This window comes from Grus americana, chromosome 3, assembly GCF_028858705.1.
Source record: "Grus americana isolate bGruAme1 chromosome 3, bGruAme1.mat, whole genome shotgun sequence".
NCBI classification, from domain to species: Eukaryota; Metazoa; Chordata; class Aves; order Gruiformes; family Gruidae; genus Grus; species Grus americana.
The window spans coordinates 82,614,510-82,629,772 of record NC_072854.1 but is presented as its reverse complement, the minus strand read 5'-3'; the positions used below and the strand labels follow the sequence as shown (position 1 = coordinate 82,629,772).

The window sequence follows — 15,263 nt, the reverse complement described above, 5'->3', positions numbered from 1 at the left end:
CTGCTTTTCTCTGAAGAACAAGAAATGAGTGGTCCTTCATTCCTCTCCATTAACTACTGGAGAAAAATTGATAATATTTGTGTTGAAAGATTGATCAAGTGGGAAAAGTGAACTTTAAAAGTGATTTCCTTACTTGCTTAAATATGAAACTTAAACGTGTAAAAATAAAGTGTATTTGCATTTTAATATCAGTATAGGACTTGGATCACCAGATAGCTTTCTCTTTAAAAAGTTAAGGAAATAGTTTTGGGTGTCATGTATTTTAATGCCAAAACAGTACGTAGGGAAAGAATATAAGGTATATGAGAACATAAATTTAAAATCTTTTTAAAGGTCCATTTATCTCATCTATTTTCTTTCACATAAAACATCTTACTGCAGAATATCAATTTCTGTCTCAAAACTAGAGCTGTAGTTACAAGCTGATCTAATAGACAGCATGACTAAACCAATTTTTTACATGTAGACACTAAAGCAGAGATGTTTTCATTTATATACTCATCCCTTCGCTTAGGATCTTCAGTTCTCATATAACTAAATGACAGCTTGAGTCTTCATGCTCCATCTAATGTAGTACTATTTTAATTGTTCATGTACAGTAGGTGCTGTAAATTCTTCAACTTTCTGCTGTTGAAGAGTCTTAATACCTAACATTTTTGTGCTCTAATACTAAGTGGAATTGTATCTTTTTTTTTTTTTCCAACTTTCCAAACTTCTCATGGACAAGCTTCAAAATTTAATTCTAAGTAAATGAAATTAATATATGTTTCCTAACTTTATATTCAATGCTGATACTAGCTGTGCAGTAGATGCTGCTTTCTCGGTACAGTGAAGTATATTTCTGTGTATTCAATTTTAAAGGAAGAATAGGTAATTAACCTTTTAATTTGCTTTTAGGATGAACTGGTATCCAGATCTAGAACCCGCTATTACGCAAACTCTTTACAGCATAGAATTAAAAACCGGGTATGGCAGACACTCTTAGTCCTTCTTCCGAAGCTTGATCAGGTATTGCTCTTCACTGTGAATTCTTAAATAAATAAATAGCTACTTTCAAGAATAATTCGGTGTCATGCAAACTGCCTATGTTAAATTATAGTAGGGTATAAAAGGCATGTAATATCTGTGGCTGGTGTAGAAGTTTTGTGTAGTTTCATTCTTGCAGTCTGCAGTCACGGATTTATGATGCATTTCTAGAGGTCACTGAAAACTGGTTCTTGGATTTGTGGATTATAGGAGACTAGATTGTTCCTGTTAAAGCTGGCTAAAAGCTACCTAAAACTCTGCACTGACTGTCTGATTTAAAGCTTTTCATTCAGTAAAAATGTTGCTACCTTATGAACACTCAGAAAATGGAGAAATTTTAGTTTCATCTAATGCTGCTTCTTAATAAAATATTTGAAAAGTATAATACAGAATTTATATGGTTCTAAAATGTTTTCATCTGAGTATTGAAAATATTTCTAATATTATGATAAAGCTGAGCATGTTCTTTTATATAGATTTTTTTTCTTCATTGAAATAACTCTAACAATATCCTAAATGCTTATCTGATTCTGTTTTCTCAGAATTTTTTGTGTGGAACCCTTGACAAAGTTTTCCAGGCAGGATTTAGGAACAATCAGGCATCTGTGAAATACTTCATAGAGTGGATTGTTATCTTGAGTCTACATAAATACCCCCAATTCCTTAATAAATTCTGGGATTGCTTTTGCTATGTAAGTAAGAACTTTGGCATTCGCTTGAAGAGTAATTTGAACAAAGAGGGTACAGTTTGTTTTTCCCATACCTTAATTTCCGTGTATTCCAATTTTTGTTGAGCAGCACTAGGTTGTTGAGCAGATACAATTAACTTGGAAGTGAGTCTGAACTATAGTATGAGACATTTAGAAATTTATGATACAGAAGTGGCTGAAGATGGGTGAATTCTTCCAGCTGAGAGATTTCGTTTTATAACGTACTTCTCTGGGCAGAGTAGAGTTGGCATAGTGAGTCAGAATCTTTGCAGTCGCCAATAGAAGAGCTGTCAGGAACACATGGATGCCCTGGATTCTGAGTTTGGGAAGATACTGCAAAGTTGCTTGTGGTTCCACACCCAGCTTTGGTCTTCTGCATCTTGTTTGTCAGTGAGAACGTGACTGGCATAACACATACTCAGTCTGCAGCTTTTAATATGGACTTCCTCACTGTGGAGTTCTGTAATGTGGTTCCAAAAGTGGAGGCAGGGGTTTGAATTTGTGGTACCCAAAACTCACGAAAGGGTTGACTGAGAACTGACTTACTAGCATTTAATTTTTATGTCTTGGATTCCTCTTTAAGTAAGAGTTGACCTGTAGAAATAGTAATTTTAGTGATGTTCTTGAATTTGTTAGCATTGTACCTGTGGACTGAGTAGAAAATGAATGTACTTGCATCTCCTCCGGTGTGCAGGAAGACATTACTCGCAGTGGTGCCTCTGCTGAAGGTCACCACTCATAACAGTTAAACGTGGATGTCATCTTGCTTACCAAATAGCCTAGTTGCTACTCTACTTTTTCTTAAAGTCAAACAGTAGGACAAGAATTAAAATTAAGCCAAACTTGAGCATCCAGTGCAATGCTGTGGCAAAATGGATGAGTAGGAACTGTATCTGTAAACAGAAGTGGTGAACGGAAGTGTGGAAACTCATTTCTTCCAGTACAGAACATGTATTTGTTCTGCGTCCGATATCCACATCTGTGATGACACAGAAAAGTGCAAGCATTGAAAAAAATCCGCAAGGTTTTTATTGGGTTCAGGGTTTTTTTGGGGGAGAGAGGGAGAATACAGTTAATTTGGGTTGAATTCTAGCTCTTTTACACTGCTGTATACTTTGTTCTGATTAATGTGTTAGTAAAAAGCAAATAAGATGTTAGGAAAAATGAAATCTTATTAATATGAACCTTATATTTTAATAAATTTTGCTGTGGAAACACATAGGTTTTTTTAATAGTGTTGATACTATTGCATCTGTAGAACATGCTGTGAAAACTTACAGGGTATAAAAACGTTTTATATACGCATATTGTTACATTCTCTTTTGCTTTAGGATGAAGAAAAGCTTAAAACAAGCATCTGCACATTTTTATCAGTGTTATCGCACTTTGACATCATTCTTCAGAATACCTCAGAGAAGGTAAGTTTGACTAAAGTGTTCATTCTTTATTTGGTTGCACTGTATATGGATTTCTGAAATAAAAACCATTTTTGCAGTCTATTTTCAAAACCTTTTTAATACCTACTTCTTACTAAGGTATCCTTTGATATGGAAAACTGATCTTCCTGTCACCCCTGTAACATATTGGACTTATGAAAATTAGCTAAATGGCAGATGTTCTGGATACGTAGGGCCTGAATACCTGTGTTTTTTTTCTAGAATAGCTACTCCAGTTTTAACTAAACATGTGGATGCACCTGGGTTTGGTTTGCTTGCCACTCTTGTTTAATCTGCATGGAACTGGCCAGAGGTAACCTGGAAGAAGAGGATCTTTCTATAGAATAACAACACTCAAATATGGAGTTCTTTGGCAGTAGCTAGTCCATATTACATTTAGAATTCTTTATTTGGAATTCTCAATTTTTTTATTGAACTTTAAAATAGGCAATGAAATACAGTCAGGTGCTACATTAGATCAACTACTTCACATCTGGATCAGTCCAGACATTTCTGTTATTTTTTTAGTGTTTGCATACATTTGCAAGACCAGCTCTCTAAAGTGCTACAAAATCAGAAGTAAATAGAGATTTCTGTGTATGCAGAATAATTTTAAAGCAAATTAATACCTTTTCAAAACACAAGTGGGGGCTGTAGGTCTGTGCCCTGTTGAGAAGGAAGGGAGGAAGTCAGGACCATGTTCTGAGGCCTGTATTTGCACACAGGTGTACTGTTAAAGCTTTGGACTTTCTGAAAGGCTCTTTTTAGAGGAAGCCACTGTTTCTTGGGCCACTCTTACTTTTTTACTTCTGAATGGTACATTAAGACTTAACATAAATGAAAGAAACATCTTTATCTTTGTTTTTGTAGAAGCCAGCTTTGAAGAAAGCACTTATAGTTGTTCTACAGTGGTGTTTCAACCATAATTTCAGCGTTCGACTTTACGCATTAGTTGCCCTTAAAAAAATTTGGGGTATGTGCAGAATATTGCATGTGGAAGAATTTGAAGCTCTGACCCCAGTTATTGAATCTAGCCTTCAACAAGTGGAAAACATGCACGGCACAGGGTTAGTAACATCCTTCTGACTTACAGCTTAACATTCTTCTTCTGAGCCATTTGCATCAAGTCTAATTTTCTAAAATAGCACTTGATAATTTCTGTGGGGGTTTATGTTTTGGTTTTTTTTCTTTTTTAACTCTTTAAAAAGAAACTAAAACTTGGAAATTGAAAACTAATCAGCATAGAAAATTAAGTGATAGTTCAGTGTAGCATTGCAGTCTGAAAGCACAAGAGGGAAAAACTCAAGGCATGTTTGAACAGTTCTTATGGTTTAGGGGTGGAGGGAAAAAAAAAAAGTCAGGAGCGCTTAATTTTCTTACCTAATGGGTTTTGAAGCAATAAAATTCATTCTTCCGAACTTCTGGATACCAGTAAATTCTCAAATATAAAAATCAAAAATGTTTTTGGTATTAATATTTAAAAAAAAAAACCTTATGTGGGAGAAAAATGGATACGGAAATTAATTTTGGGTGATGATTAAATGAGCTTTACAGAAATGCTTTTCTGCTTACTGATTTGGAAATACAACAATTTAGTTAAATTTTGTACTCTTTGTGTGTTTACATCCTTTTTTTTTTTAGCCCTGTTTTTAGGAGTTAATTAAAATTATTTAGAATTTCTGACAATGTGTCCTGGTTCCCACTGCAGTAAAGTTAATTTTCTTTCTAGTAGCTGGTATAGTGCTGTATTTTGAATTTAGTATGAGAATAATGTTGATAGCACACTGATGTTTTTCGTTGTTGCTGGGTAGTTGTAGTGCTTACACTAAGTCAAGGACTTTTCAGCTTCTCACACCCTGCCAGGTGAGTACAGGAAGCTGGGAGAGCACAGCCAGCACAGCTGGCCCGGGCTGGCCAAAGGGACATTCCCTGCCATGTAGCGTCGTGCTCTGGACATAGCTGGGGAAGCTGCCGGGAAGTGGGATCGCTGCTCAGAAACAGACTGGGCATGGGGTGGGTTTTTTCCCCGCAGGTGGTGAGCAATTGCATTTGTGCATCACTTGCTGTTGTTATTATTACTATATTATTCTCTTCCTATTCTTTATTCTTTTCCTTCCTATTAAACTGTCTTTATCTCAACCCCTGAGGGGTTTTTTTCCATTCTCTCCCCCATCCCACCACGGAGGTGTGAGCAAGCGGCTGCCTGGAGCTAAACCAGGACACAGTGTTGTCAGCCAGCATAACGTAAACCTGGGACTGCTGCTGACAAGTTGGGTTTTTTTGGTTGGTTTGTTTTGGGGGTTTTTTTGAGAACATTAGTATTCATTTCCCTGATCAGTGTCACTGTTAAATCGCCCATGTTGGCCTGTCAAGACATGGGATAGAAAAAAAGCAGTGGAGGGAGGAGTCTGCTCTTTTTTTTTTTTGACAGCTAAAAGTTGTCACTGAACCATGGTATTCAGTTTCCTTCAGAGGCCTAGTTGCTTCTTTTGATAATAGAATTTGGAGATATGGGCCTTTCTTGAAACATAGATAAAACTTACTTCCCAAATGCTGTTTTGTTTTGGTTTAAATGGATACTTACTTAATTGAGAAAGTATTTTCTTTCCTACACAGTATATAGTAAATACAGTCACGTTGCCTTATTCCAATTTGACAATTTAAAAAAAAAAAATCCTTCACGTCGCCTTTTTTGTACAACTTGCATTACTTTCTGCAATTGCAGGAATGCTAGAAGGAACTGGCAGCGAATCCAAGATCATTTCTTCTTTGCAACATTTCATCCACTTGAGGATTATAGTCTAGAGGCAAGTCTGAGACTATTGCTGATCATTGTAGTTTTACAACTGTATTTTTATCTTTCTTTGTATGTTCTAATGTAGGATCAATAATGATCAACTATTACTTATTTAAAATGCTGAAAAATTACTTCACCTAAATTGTGAGGGATTTTAGACTAAGACTGTAGCTTAATTCTCATACTAATACTGCGTTAAAAACCCAGGTCAATTAAGAAGAGGTATGTGTGATGAATGTGCCCATCTGTGTGGGAGTTCACCAGGTTTCATATTTGTGGCTGGAAAAGTTACTTCTAATAACTGAAGAGCATCTACTTAATTGCATGTAGCTTATTAGGATTTTTGAGACATCTGTTCTTAGAAATAATGAGGTTGCTTAACTGAATTGTTGTTTGATGGGAATGAAATAGAGATATATAACTTCTAGAGCATCTTTTTCAGCTATCCTTTTTGCCATAGCTTAAATAACTAACAGCTGAATAAACACTGAGGGAAGGAAGGCAAAAATAAGGGTGCAGATAAAAACAAGAGAAAGACGCACTGTGTTGAAAATACAAGATAAACATGAATGTGAAAGGGGTACATGTGTTCTGGCAGAAACATTGCCATCTGTCAGAGAAGGAGTTCTTTTCTTTTTTTCTTTCAACTGATGTTCTGTGAAATATTTTTGTGAACCCTTAAATATGCTAGATATGACTTAGCAAAACTCAAAAGTGAAAATCCTGAAGAAGAAAAAAAACGCAACTTGTTAAGCATTTCAGTGTATTCAAGGTGCATCTTCACCTTCATCTTGAGGGTGCGTTGGGATAAACAAAATGTCTGGGTTTTAATCTCTTCATCTTATTCAGCCTTTCCCTTGGGGTGTGTGTTTGTTCCTCCTTGATAAATTGTGATTGGTTGTATTGGTAGTGCTGAGTTAGATTTTGCCACTAGACTAATGCTTTTGACTATATTCCTTTTGACATGAAATCAATCTGCATTCTTTACTACAAGTTCATAAGAGCATCTGAAAACTCTTTAGTGTTATGCATGAAACATTTTCACAAGATCTCTGTGCTGAGCAGCATAGCATTAATTCTGTGGTACTCTAGAATTCAGAACAGTAAGGATCTGCATTGATTAAAAAGGTCTAATCAGAGAGAGAAAGAGACTAGTTGTATGAAAGTTTGGGATAGCACTATGGGTAAAGTGATGAACATTGAGAGATATATTAGTAGTAAGTTATATCGAGTGCCAAGAAAAACAAGTATTAAAATCATAGAATGCTAGATAAGACATGTGCGATAATGTTACTAAAGGTTAATTTATTATCTGTTTTGCTTGCTTTAGTGGTGCTCTGCTAATAATACTGTGTTATATTGCAGACAATATTTTACACTCTTCCCCGCCTTTCGGAACTGGCTGAGGATGAATGGATCTCACTCTCTAAATTTGACAGATTGACTGACATTCCTTTGCCACCAGCATTTCAGTGGTATCGTTCTCGAATGGAACTTCGTGATCTGAAACCGAGTGACTGGTCTCAGCAAGACATGGGTAAAATACAGCTAATCTCTATTAAATATAATTATCTGTATGTAGTATCTGTATACATCTGTGTATGATCTCTGTGTTTTTCAGCTGAAGTAGACTTGTATCTATGTGAGCAGAGTATAGACCATAAGATAATAGTAGATGACTAATGGTGTCTACAGTATTACCATTTAGATAATCTTCTTTACTGAAGCAGTAGTTTCACTACTGCTTGCATATCTGTATGACTGCTTCTTGTTCTTACAGGTTCAAATTCAGCTGAAACAGATAGCCAGACCGAATGGACTGACGTTCAGAAAAAGATTATACCCTGGAAAAACAGTACTCCTAGTTTAGACCTGGAAATGGTATTTCAGGATCGTGCTGCTAAACTCGGTAAATCAAACAGCAGACTGATTGTGGTGGCTTCACTTATTGATAAACCTACCAATTTAGGAGGTAAGGTTGATTGCACATTTTTAAACTTTTATTGTAGACCTTAGAGCCCACTTGGATGATAGGAGTTAATTTCATCTTATGTTGATAATTAGAAAATTATTTAAGTACTGCTCAGAGAAATACATCATTACCCTGAAAAGAAACTGGTAACCAAAAGAAATAACACCTGCTTCAGAAGAGGTCTTCTATAGTTACATTTTGAGGAGAAAAAAAAAAAAAGTACTTACACGTAGCATGCGTTAATTAAATAGAACTTCACTGCAAATTACGCTCAGTTTCTTACTGTTTTTGTATTCTTTGTTACAGTTGAGTTTCTCGACTGTGTATGCAGCTAAAGGAAATAATTTGCCTTTGCATTTTTTTTTAAACAAATCAAATGCTATAGACCTACTAGTTTCTCATGACTGTTGGACAGGAAAGTGCCCATTCCCGATTAAGTACTCCTTCACAATGTTGTACAAGCTGTGATATAATAAATCCTGCGGATACGTTATTGCATTGTGCTTGCTGTTGTCAGCAGTTTAAATAACTGTGGTGAGACTGTTAATGAAAAATACGCCCACAGGTTGGTGCTGTCTGCATTGTCATGCTCTCATGTGTCATTCTCTCCAGCCTTTTGTTTAACAGGTACTGGATTTAGAGCTTAAGCGTGTGTGTGCGTGTGTCCATCCATCCCTGCTGAGGTTTTCACACTGACTCATTACTTTGTGTAATTAGTATTGTAGAAGCATGTTGTCAGACATAGTGCTTTTCTAATTTTTATCTTTCTGTTAAGTTACGAAACTTTTTTCTGGTAAATTATATGGAACAATGTGTGCCTTGGAACAGATGTAAGATGCACCTGAAACGGATCAAAAATAGAGGACCAAACTAACCATTTCTCTTTTGGATTCTTTGTCCTTTTTCACTTGCTAAAATATTCTGGCTTGGTGTTTATTTTCTACACAAAAATCATTTTCATTCTTCTGTTTGTAGGTTTATGTCGTACAAGTGAAATATTTGGGGCATCTGCACTAGTTGTCGGCAGTCTTCATTATATACAGGACGAGCAGTTTCAGCATCTTAGTGTTTCTGCAGAGCAGTGGCTCCCCCTTGTTGAGGTGAATGGAAACATTTTAATAGCTAAAAAGTGTACTGTACATCTTCAGTTCATCAGATGCATAGTTCAGCGTCTTTTTTTCTCTTGCAAAAATGAACTTAATATTTAACAGAAGCTCCTGCTGTTGACTCTGAGACTTAATCTTGAGTATTTTGGAATAAACTTTGGGTCAACCTCATAAAAAAGAATTTTAAAATTACTTTTAATTTCTTATTGCTGTGATAAACTGATTACGTGAGCTGTCATTATTATATCTTACTCTGTGTTTTATAGTGGTGCATTGGAATTTAATGTTTATATATAAAAGTTGAACAACACTTCACATTTATCTTGCTTGGTCCATTGCTTTTGGTAATTTCATGGGAATAATCTTTGAGTTTGCCTGAAGCTAACTTGTGCCAAGCTTTTAGGACCTATTATCTAACTTGTAAAAATGAAAGTTTCGACCTATATGTTTAGTATTTGAGAGTAGGATGAAGACAACTAAGAGATTCTTCACTGCAAGCTATCACAAGTTGTAATGCAGGCATGTAAGGCAACTCAGCTTCAATGCTGGCTGTTGTATTGCTTTAGGAAGGGATTCCGGGTTAAACAACAACAGTGCACCTTGTCCCTCTGCAAGAATGATTCTGTTACATTCAGATGTAAGGCTTGTAGCTGTCAGAAGCATAGAAAAGCCTTTGTTCATTGTATTCGTGGAGTACGTTTTTTGTGGCGTTACTTAACCTTTTGTGCTATTGCTGAAGAGCTTTTAAAATGGTAAGCTGTGTAGATGGACAGTGTCTTTGGGCATAAAAGTCATTCATCTGAAAAGCTGTCAAAGTAAATTGGTTTTTACAGTAACTTCAGAAGATTATAAACAGCAGTATTTAAATATTTGTATATGTCTCTCTACTTTTGACGGACAGGTGAAACCATCTCAGCTTGTTGATTATTTACAGCAGAAAAAAACGGAAGGCTACACTATTATTGGTGTGGAGCAGACAGCTAAAAGTTTTGATCTTACAGAGTATTGCTTCCCAGAGAAGTCACTATTATTGCTGGGGTAAGAATACACACATTTTTGTAATATATCTCTTGCAGTCCATCCCTTCTACTCATCAGAGTTTGGTCATATGAAAACCCAGTGACACTGGTAAAGGCGGATTTAGAATGGGAAGTGATTATGGAAACAGCAGAGCTTGGAGTGGGAGGTATTGCTGTCTACTCCCGAATGGTCCTTCTCCTCACACGTAAAACCTATCCCTATGGTGTAATTCCTTTTTTTTATGGGTGGAGGTAGCAACAGCATGGATTATAGTTTTTCAGGTGTGATAGAGGTGTCTGTCCAGTTCAGCAATACAGGGCCCTGTACGTGTAGGCTGTGGTGAGCTCAGCAAGAAACGGGGCTGCCTGTTTACCCTGCTTAAGTGGGTGAGAAGGGCTGGAGCGGAGTGCAAGCATGCATAGCTGGGAGATCCTTTAAAATTAAGGATGAGGCACAGGACGAAGTAGCAAACTTTTGCAGTACAACTTCAGAGAAAAGCAATAATCTGTTCCTATAAGCAGGCAAGCCTCAGGTGTGACAAAGGGGAGGCCACTTCAAGAAATCTAGAGGCAGAAAGCCACTGGAATCACAGGGCCACTGAGAGTGGGAGAAAGGGCCTGTCTATCCTTTTAGGACAAAGTGGGCAGAAATAACTGTTTGTTCAAACCTTTTTATGTGTAGCTTGTCTAGAGAATGTAGTTCTCATAACCACTTTGTTCTTTTCCAATCAAAACCATACATTTTAATTGCTGATAACCTTTGGTATCTTCTGGTGTGCTCATTCTGAAGAGGGGGAACATTTCCAGTTTAAGGCTTCCATCAGTCTTGACGTTCTTTTATCGTACCAAGACCTCATTGAATGTACAGTGAGCAGTTGAGCTTCCGTCCTGTTGTTTCATTGATAGCTGTTTATTTCGCTATATGTGGATAGTTTGACAATAAAGGCAGAGAGGGAGTCCTTATGTTGGGTGTTCAGGTATTGCTGGACCAGTGAATTAAAGATGAAGTGCTCTAGCAGTTTTCCTACATCACTCAAGTCTCCCATGTTTTCTTTGTATCTGTAATGTATTAGTTTTTTAAAAAAATAAAATCATTTCTTGTCCTCATTGGTTACGCTGAAGGCAGATGCACCATTCATCAAATGGTGTTTTGATGCCGTTGTGACTTCTGCATCTTCTGCTTTCTAGAACACCTGTCTTTTCCCAGATACCAGCTACTGTTTCTTCTTTACTAGAAATGAACATGAAGGAATCCCAGCAAACCTGATTCACCACCTGGATGTCTGTGTGGAAATTCCTCAGCAGGGTATTATTCGATCACTCAATGTTCACGTAAGTGGAGCTCTACTGATTTGGGAGTACACAAGGCAACAAGTGATCAAGCAAAAACAACAAAAATAACTGCCAAGAGTTTTGTGCCTTACAGTACAGCTGGGTGACTTCCTATGGTGCTACAACATGAAATTCTGAATAGACGAGACACAAACTCAGGGTGAATGAGTATTCTTAAGTTTTGCATGTTTTGCTCTCTTGTAGTTCAGACTGATTTTTAAATGCCTTATTAATACTTTACCTCCTTAAATAAAACTGTTGCATTGGAAATAAAAACTATTTATACTGCATGTGCTGTGTGTATTTTTTTCTACTATTAGAACATCAGCATAGTACCATGAACAGTGCCAACCCCAAAACATGGGATTTTTACTGCAGTTACTTTGATTGTGATGACCACGCTTGAAATTGAAGTACCTTCCTACAGCCACAGTCTAAACTTCCTGTAGCCAAAATGTTTAATGCCTCCAGCATCCAGATATACTAGATTATATAATTTTTGCAAGGTGAATTAACTTACATTGGTACATTAAATGCTGCCCCTTGTTTAAATGCCTTTCATGGTCAAGTTTACTAATCCTGTTGTAAACAGTCTGTATCTTTAAATGGAGTTGCATCAGTAAGGTCATCAAAAATGAATTATACAAAAGGCCATAATGTGAGAATCATGATAAATAACTGCCATACTTCTAACAGCAATACTGCTTGAACACTGTTACAACTAATGTAAAAATTCCTATTGCTCATTTTTTTATAAGCATACTCAAAGTATCTAAATTACATATCATGCACAGGATGCATTAGGTGTTCTACTGCCTGTTGTTTTAGAAACTGATGTCTGACTTTGTATTTTAAATACAGTTTAACTTTCAAATACAAATTACATTATACCACCTTTTGACAAGCAGGGGAAAGTGGATTTTTTTTTTTTTTTTTTAGGAAAAGCTGGTTCACTTATTGAAAAACAATTTTATTGCTCTCTTTAGAATATGTACATTACACTAGTAAATAATCATTTATTCCTGTGAAACAATTTGACCAATTATATATTCAAAGGAGATTTGTGAACAGCCCTGCACCATGTTTCTTTGACTTAGACTTAAGAAAAAGCTGTCCATGACCATCTTTTTTCAGCAGACACGAGACCTTGCACCAAGAACAGCAGCTTGCGTTTCAGGGAGACAATCGGATTACCAGCTCTTGAGCTCAAGCAGCTCCTGTCGTTTGCTCGTGCTTCTTGCTTCCATAGTTATCCTCACTAGATTTATTTTGAAAGCAGAGTACCTAAGACTTTCCATCAGCCTCTGGAGGATGATACCCTTCTGTTTCAAGCTTTTTCTTGTATTTTAAAAAGTCTCTTCTTTTGTCAAAATGTTTCACCTGTTTAAAAAAAAGTAAAGATGTTCATCAGAAGAACCCAGGGGAGGGCTTTGTGTATCACAGCAAGACTAAGGAATAAACAATCTTTGATCACGGAGGTTAAGGAGGATTTTAACTCAATACACTAGTTAGGAGTTTCTTGCTCTGTTGCAGAAGACTAAAGGGTGGAGCAGGTTGCTTTTTTTCTGTGTTGTAGGGGTTTTTTACCATTCTGAAAGTGAACTTCAGTTTCCTGTCATAACCACCCCATTACTTCCACGGACATCTAATAAGAGTAGTCTATTGCTTTGCTATTTTCACTGCTATGAACAAAGATTATTTGTAATACAAAGTTAAGTCCAGCAGCTTTTCTATGGTATCACAGACTATGTGACCTCTGAATTCATTGCCTAAAGCCACTGATGTGTATGGTACAAAGCACTGGCAAATGAAAACGCCATCACTAGAGATGACATATGACAGAACTGCAGCGTTCAAAGTATAATCCAGTACAGCAACTGTGAATGTACCGGGTTTAACTGACTTCATTCTACTAGCTCCAACAGGAACTGTTCAGCCCCTCAGACACCACTGTTACTGAAAGGCAATGCCTATAAAATTAGGAATTGTAACTTGATCTTAGGAAACTAAAAAGCACAAATGAGTAAATTACATGTAGGCAGATGGTTTACTGTGAAATTATGCTGCATGAAGAAGGGTATCTTTATGCACAAGAAGATACCAGATGCCAGTCTTAGGATGCCATGCAACTGCACTCCCTGCGTGTCGCCTCCCTTCCGTATTAACCTTTCTTCTTTTGCAATTTCTGTGCACTTCTAAAAGCTTCCGAGTAGCTTTCAGAACTTCTTTTTAATTAAATAAGCTTGTACAGTTGCATATTTACCTGAAAGTTTGAGATCATATTTTCTTTTTCCCTTTATACTAAATACTTTATACTACCCTCCACAGTTCCCGGGCCGGTCGGTGTTCTGCTCACGAGTTTTAACTAAAACCGCGCAAACCACGTTACGTCCGACAAGGGCGCAGGGTTATCAGCGAGAAGGTGCCAGACTGCAGACGTTCTGCAATCCAAGACGCGGGAGCTGCCGCGGTTAAGAAGGTAACGCCAATTACTCGGGGACGCCCCGGCACCACCGCGCAGGGACAGGAACGCTCTGGTTGCTGCGGCGGGAGCTGCGGGGGGCCGAGCGCAGGGGGCGGCGGCTGCTCACCCACTGCTGCGGGCACCGCGACTCGAAGGACAGCCGCAGCTTCTCGCACTTGGAGGCGTCGTCCGCGTGCCTATCCAAGCACTGCCAGAACTCGTCCCGGGCCCCCCAGCACGCCTTCCTCTCCTCCATCGTTGGCGCCGACATCTTCGCCGCCGACCTGAACGGAAATGGGGGGGGGGGGGATTGTTCAACCGCGGCCGGCTGCGAAACCCCGCCGCGCCTCGCCGCTTCCACAGCGGGGCCCGACGCCGCCCTGCCCGCGGTCCCAAGGCACCGGGGGGAAGGGGTGCCGAAGGGAAGGCCCCGCACCGCGCTCACCCGGCCTCCCGCGGCGAAGGTCACGGTCCCGGAAGCGGTACCGCGCCGGAGAGGAGCGGCGCTGCGCTTTTCCTAGTGCGCAGGCGCAGCCCCGACGGTCCGGCGTGAGATTGGCGGGCGGGCCGGTTGTCCCGGCCCCGCGCGCGGGGACGTGGTCGCCATGGGGACGGGGCCGCCGGTACCCCGCAGGCCGGGCCGTGGGGCCGGGCCCGACCAGCCAGGGCTCCCCAAATCCTCCCATCCGCAGCGGTTCCCCCGCAGGCCCATCCGGGGTGCTTTTCCCCTCTGTGGGCGCTCAGTCGGAGGAGGGAGAGCCGCGGTTTTGCGAAAGGCGTGTTTAAACCCCCAGAGCGAGTTGGTTTCGCTCGCTCGTACGCAGCCGTGCGCACCTTAAAAACCACTCTGGAAGTGTTTCTCGTGACGGGCCCTGGCGCTCAGTCAAGCTGATAATAAAAGCAAGGAAGAAGAACTGGTTTACCCCAGGGGAAGAAAAATTTACCCGTAGTAAGGATGATAAAATAATGGCAGAAGTCTGGGGGCCAGCCGGGTGGGCTCAGCCCAGCAGCACTGCCAGGCAGGACGTCAGCAGCGCTGGTAAAAAGTAGCCAGCCAGGAGCCAACTTTCATGGTTTTATTTGGGACTTGGCGGCATTTGGTCGTGGCAGGCAGTCCCTGTAGCCAAGGAATTGATAGTCTTCCAAATCGGCCACCTGGAAACGCAGAGCGGCTTTGCGGTTTCAAAGCTGTGGCGTGTGTTTCTGTGGTAAGGTGCTCTGTTTTGGGGCAGGGTGACATTTTGGCAGCTGAGAAGAGCCTAACTCTGTGAGGTGCTGAGCCCCTGGCAGCTCCCAGGCCGGCGGCGTTACCAGGAGCTTGTCGATAGCCGGTGCCGCTCCTGGCGCGGGTGCAGCTGTCCACCTGCCTTGAGCGAGTTTTCTTCCTCAGCGTGCAATAAT

The 15,263-nt window shown here is 39.4% G+C and overlaps 2 protein-coding genes across 3 annotated transcripts in view; one reads left to right on the top strand and one right to left on the bottom strand.

Annotated features, from left to right (window-relative positions):
• TARBP1 (TAR (HIV-1) RNA binding protein 1) overlaps positions 1-11,688 on the top strand; it is a 37,895-nt gene extending 26,207 nt beyond the window's left edge. The window contains exons 21-30 of the mRNA XM_054820840.1: positions 898-1,008; positions 1,569-1,718; positions 3,068-3,154; positions 4,043-4,239; positions 5,898-5,979; positions 7,335-7,506; positions 7,750-7,941; positions 8,917-9,041; positions 9,949-10,085; positions 11,302-11,688. Of these exons, the coding sequence (XP_054676815.1) occupies positions 898-1,008; positions 1,569-1,718; positions 3,068-3,154; positions 4,043-4,239; positions 5,898-5,979; positions 7,335-7,506; positions 7,750-7,941; positions 8,917-9,041; positions 9,949-10,085; positions 11,302-11,467 (1,419 nt within the window). The 3' untranslated portion in view covers positions 11,468-11,688. The remainder of the gene's footprint in view (positions 1-897; positions 1,009-1,568; positions 1,719-3,067; positions 3,155-4,042; positions 4,240-5,897; positions 5,980-7,334; positions 7,507-7,749; positions 7,942-8,916; positions 9,042-9,948; positions 10,086-11,301) is intronic.
• Positions 11,689-11,788: 100 nt separating this feature from the next.
• On the bottom strand, positions 11,789-14,745 carry LOC129204614 (cytochrome c oxidase assembly factor 6 homolog). Of its 2 annotated transcripts, none has more exons than XM_054820841.1 (2): positions 13,892-14,745; positions 11,789-12,778 (listed from the first exon to the last, which is right to left on the bottom strand). In XM_054820841.1, exons 1-2 carry the CDS (start codon positions 14,131-14,133, stop codon positions 12,775-12,777), a joined length of 246 nt encoding a protein of 81 aa, XP_054676816.1. In that variant the 5' UTR covers positions 14,134-14,745; the 3' UTR covers positions 11,789-12,774. The 2 variants fall into 2 exon arrangements, with proteins under 2 accessions (XP_054676816.1, XP_054676817.1); XM_054820842.1 differs by having other exon boundaries at positions 11,892-12,778; positions 13,990-14,348.
• Positions 14,746-15,263: the final 518 nt, after the last annotated feature.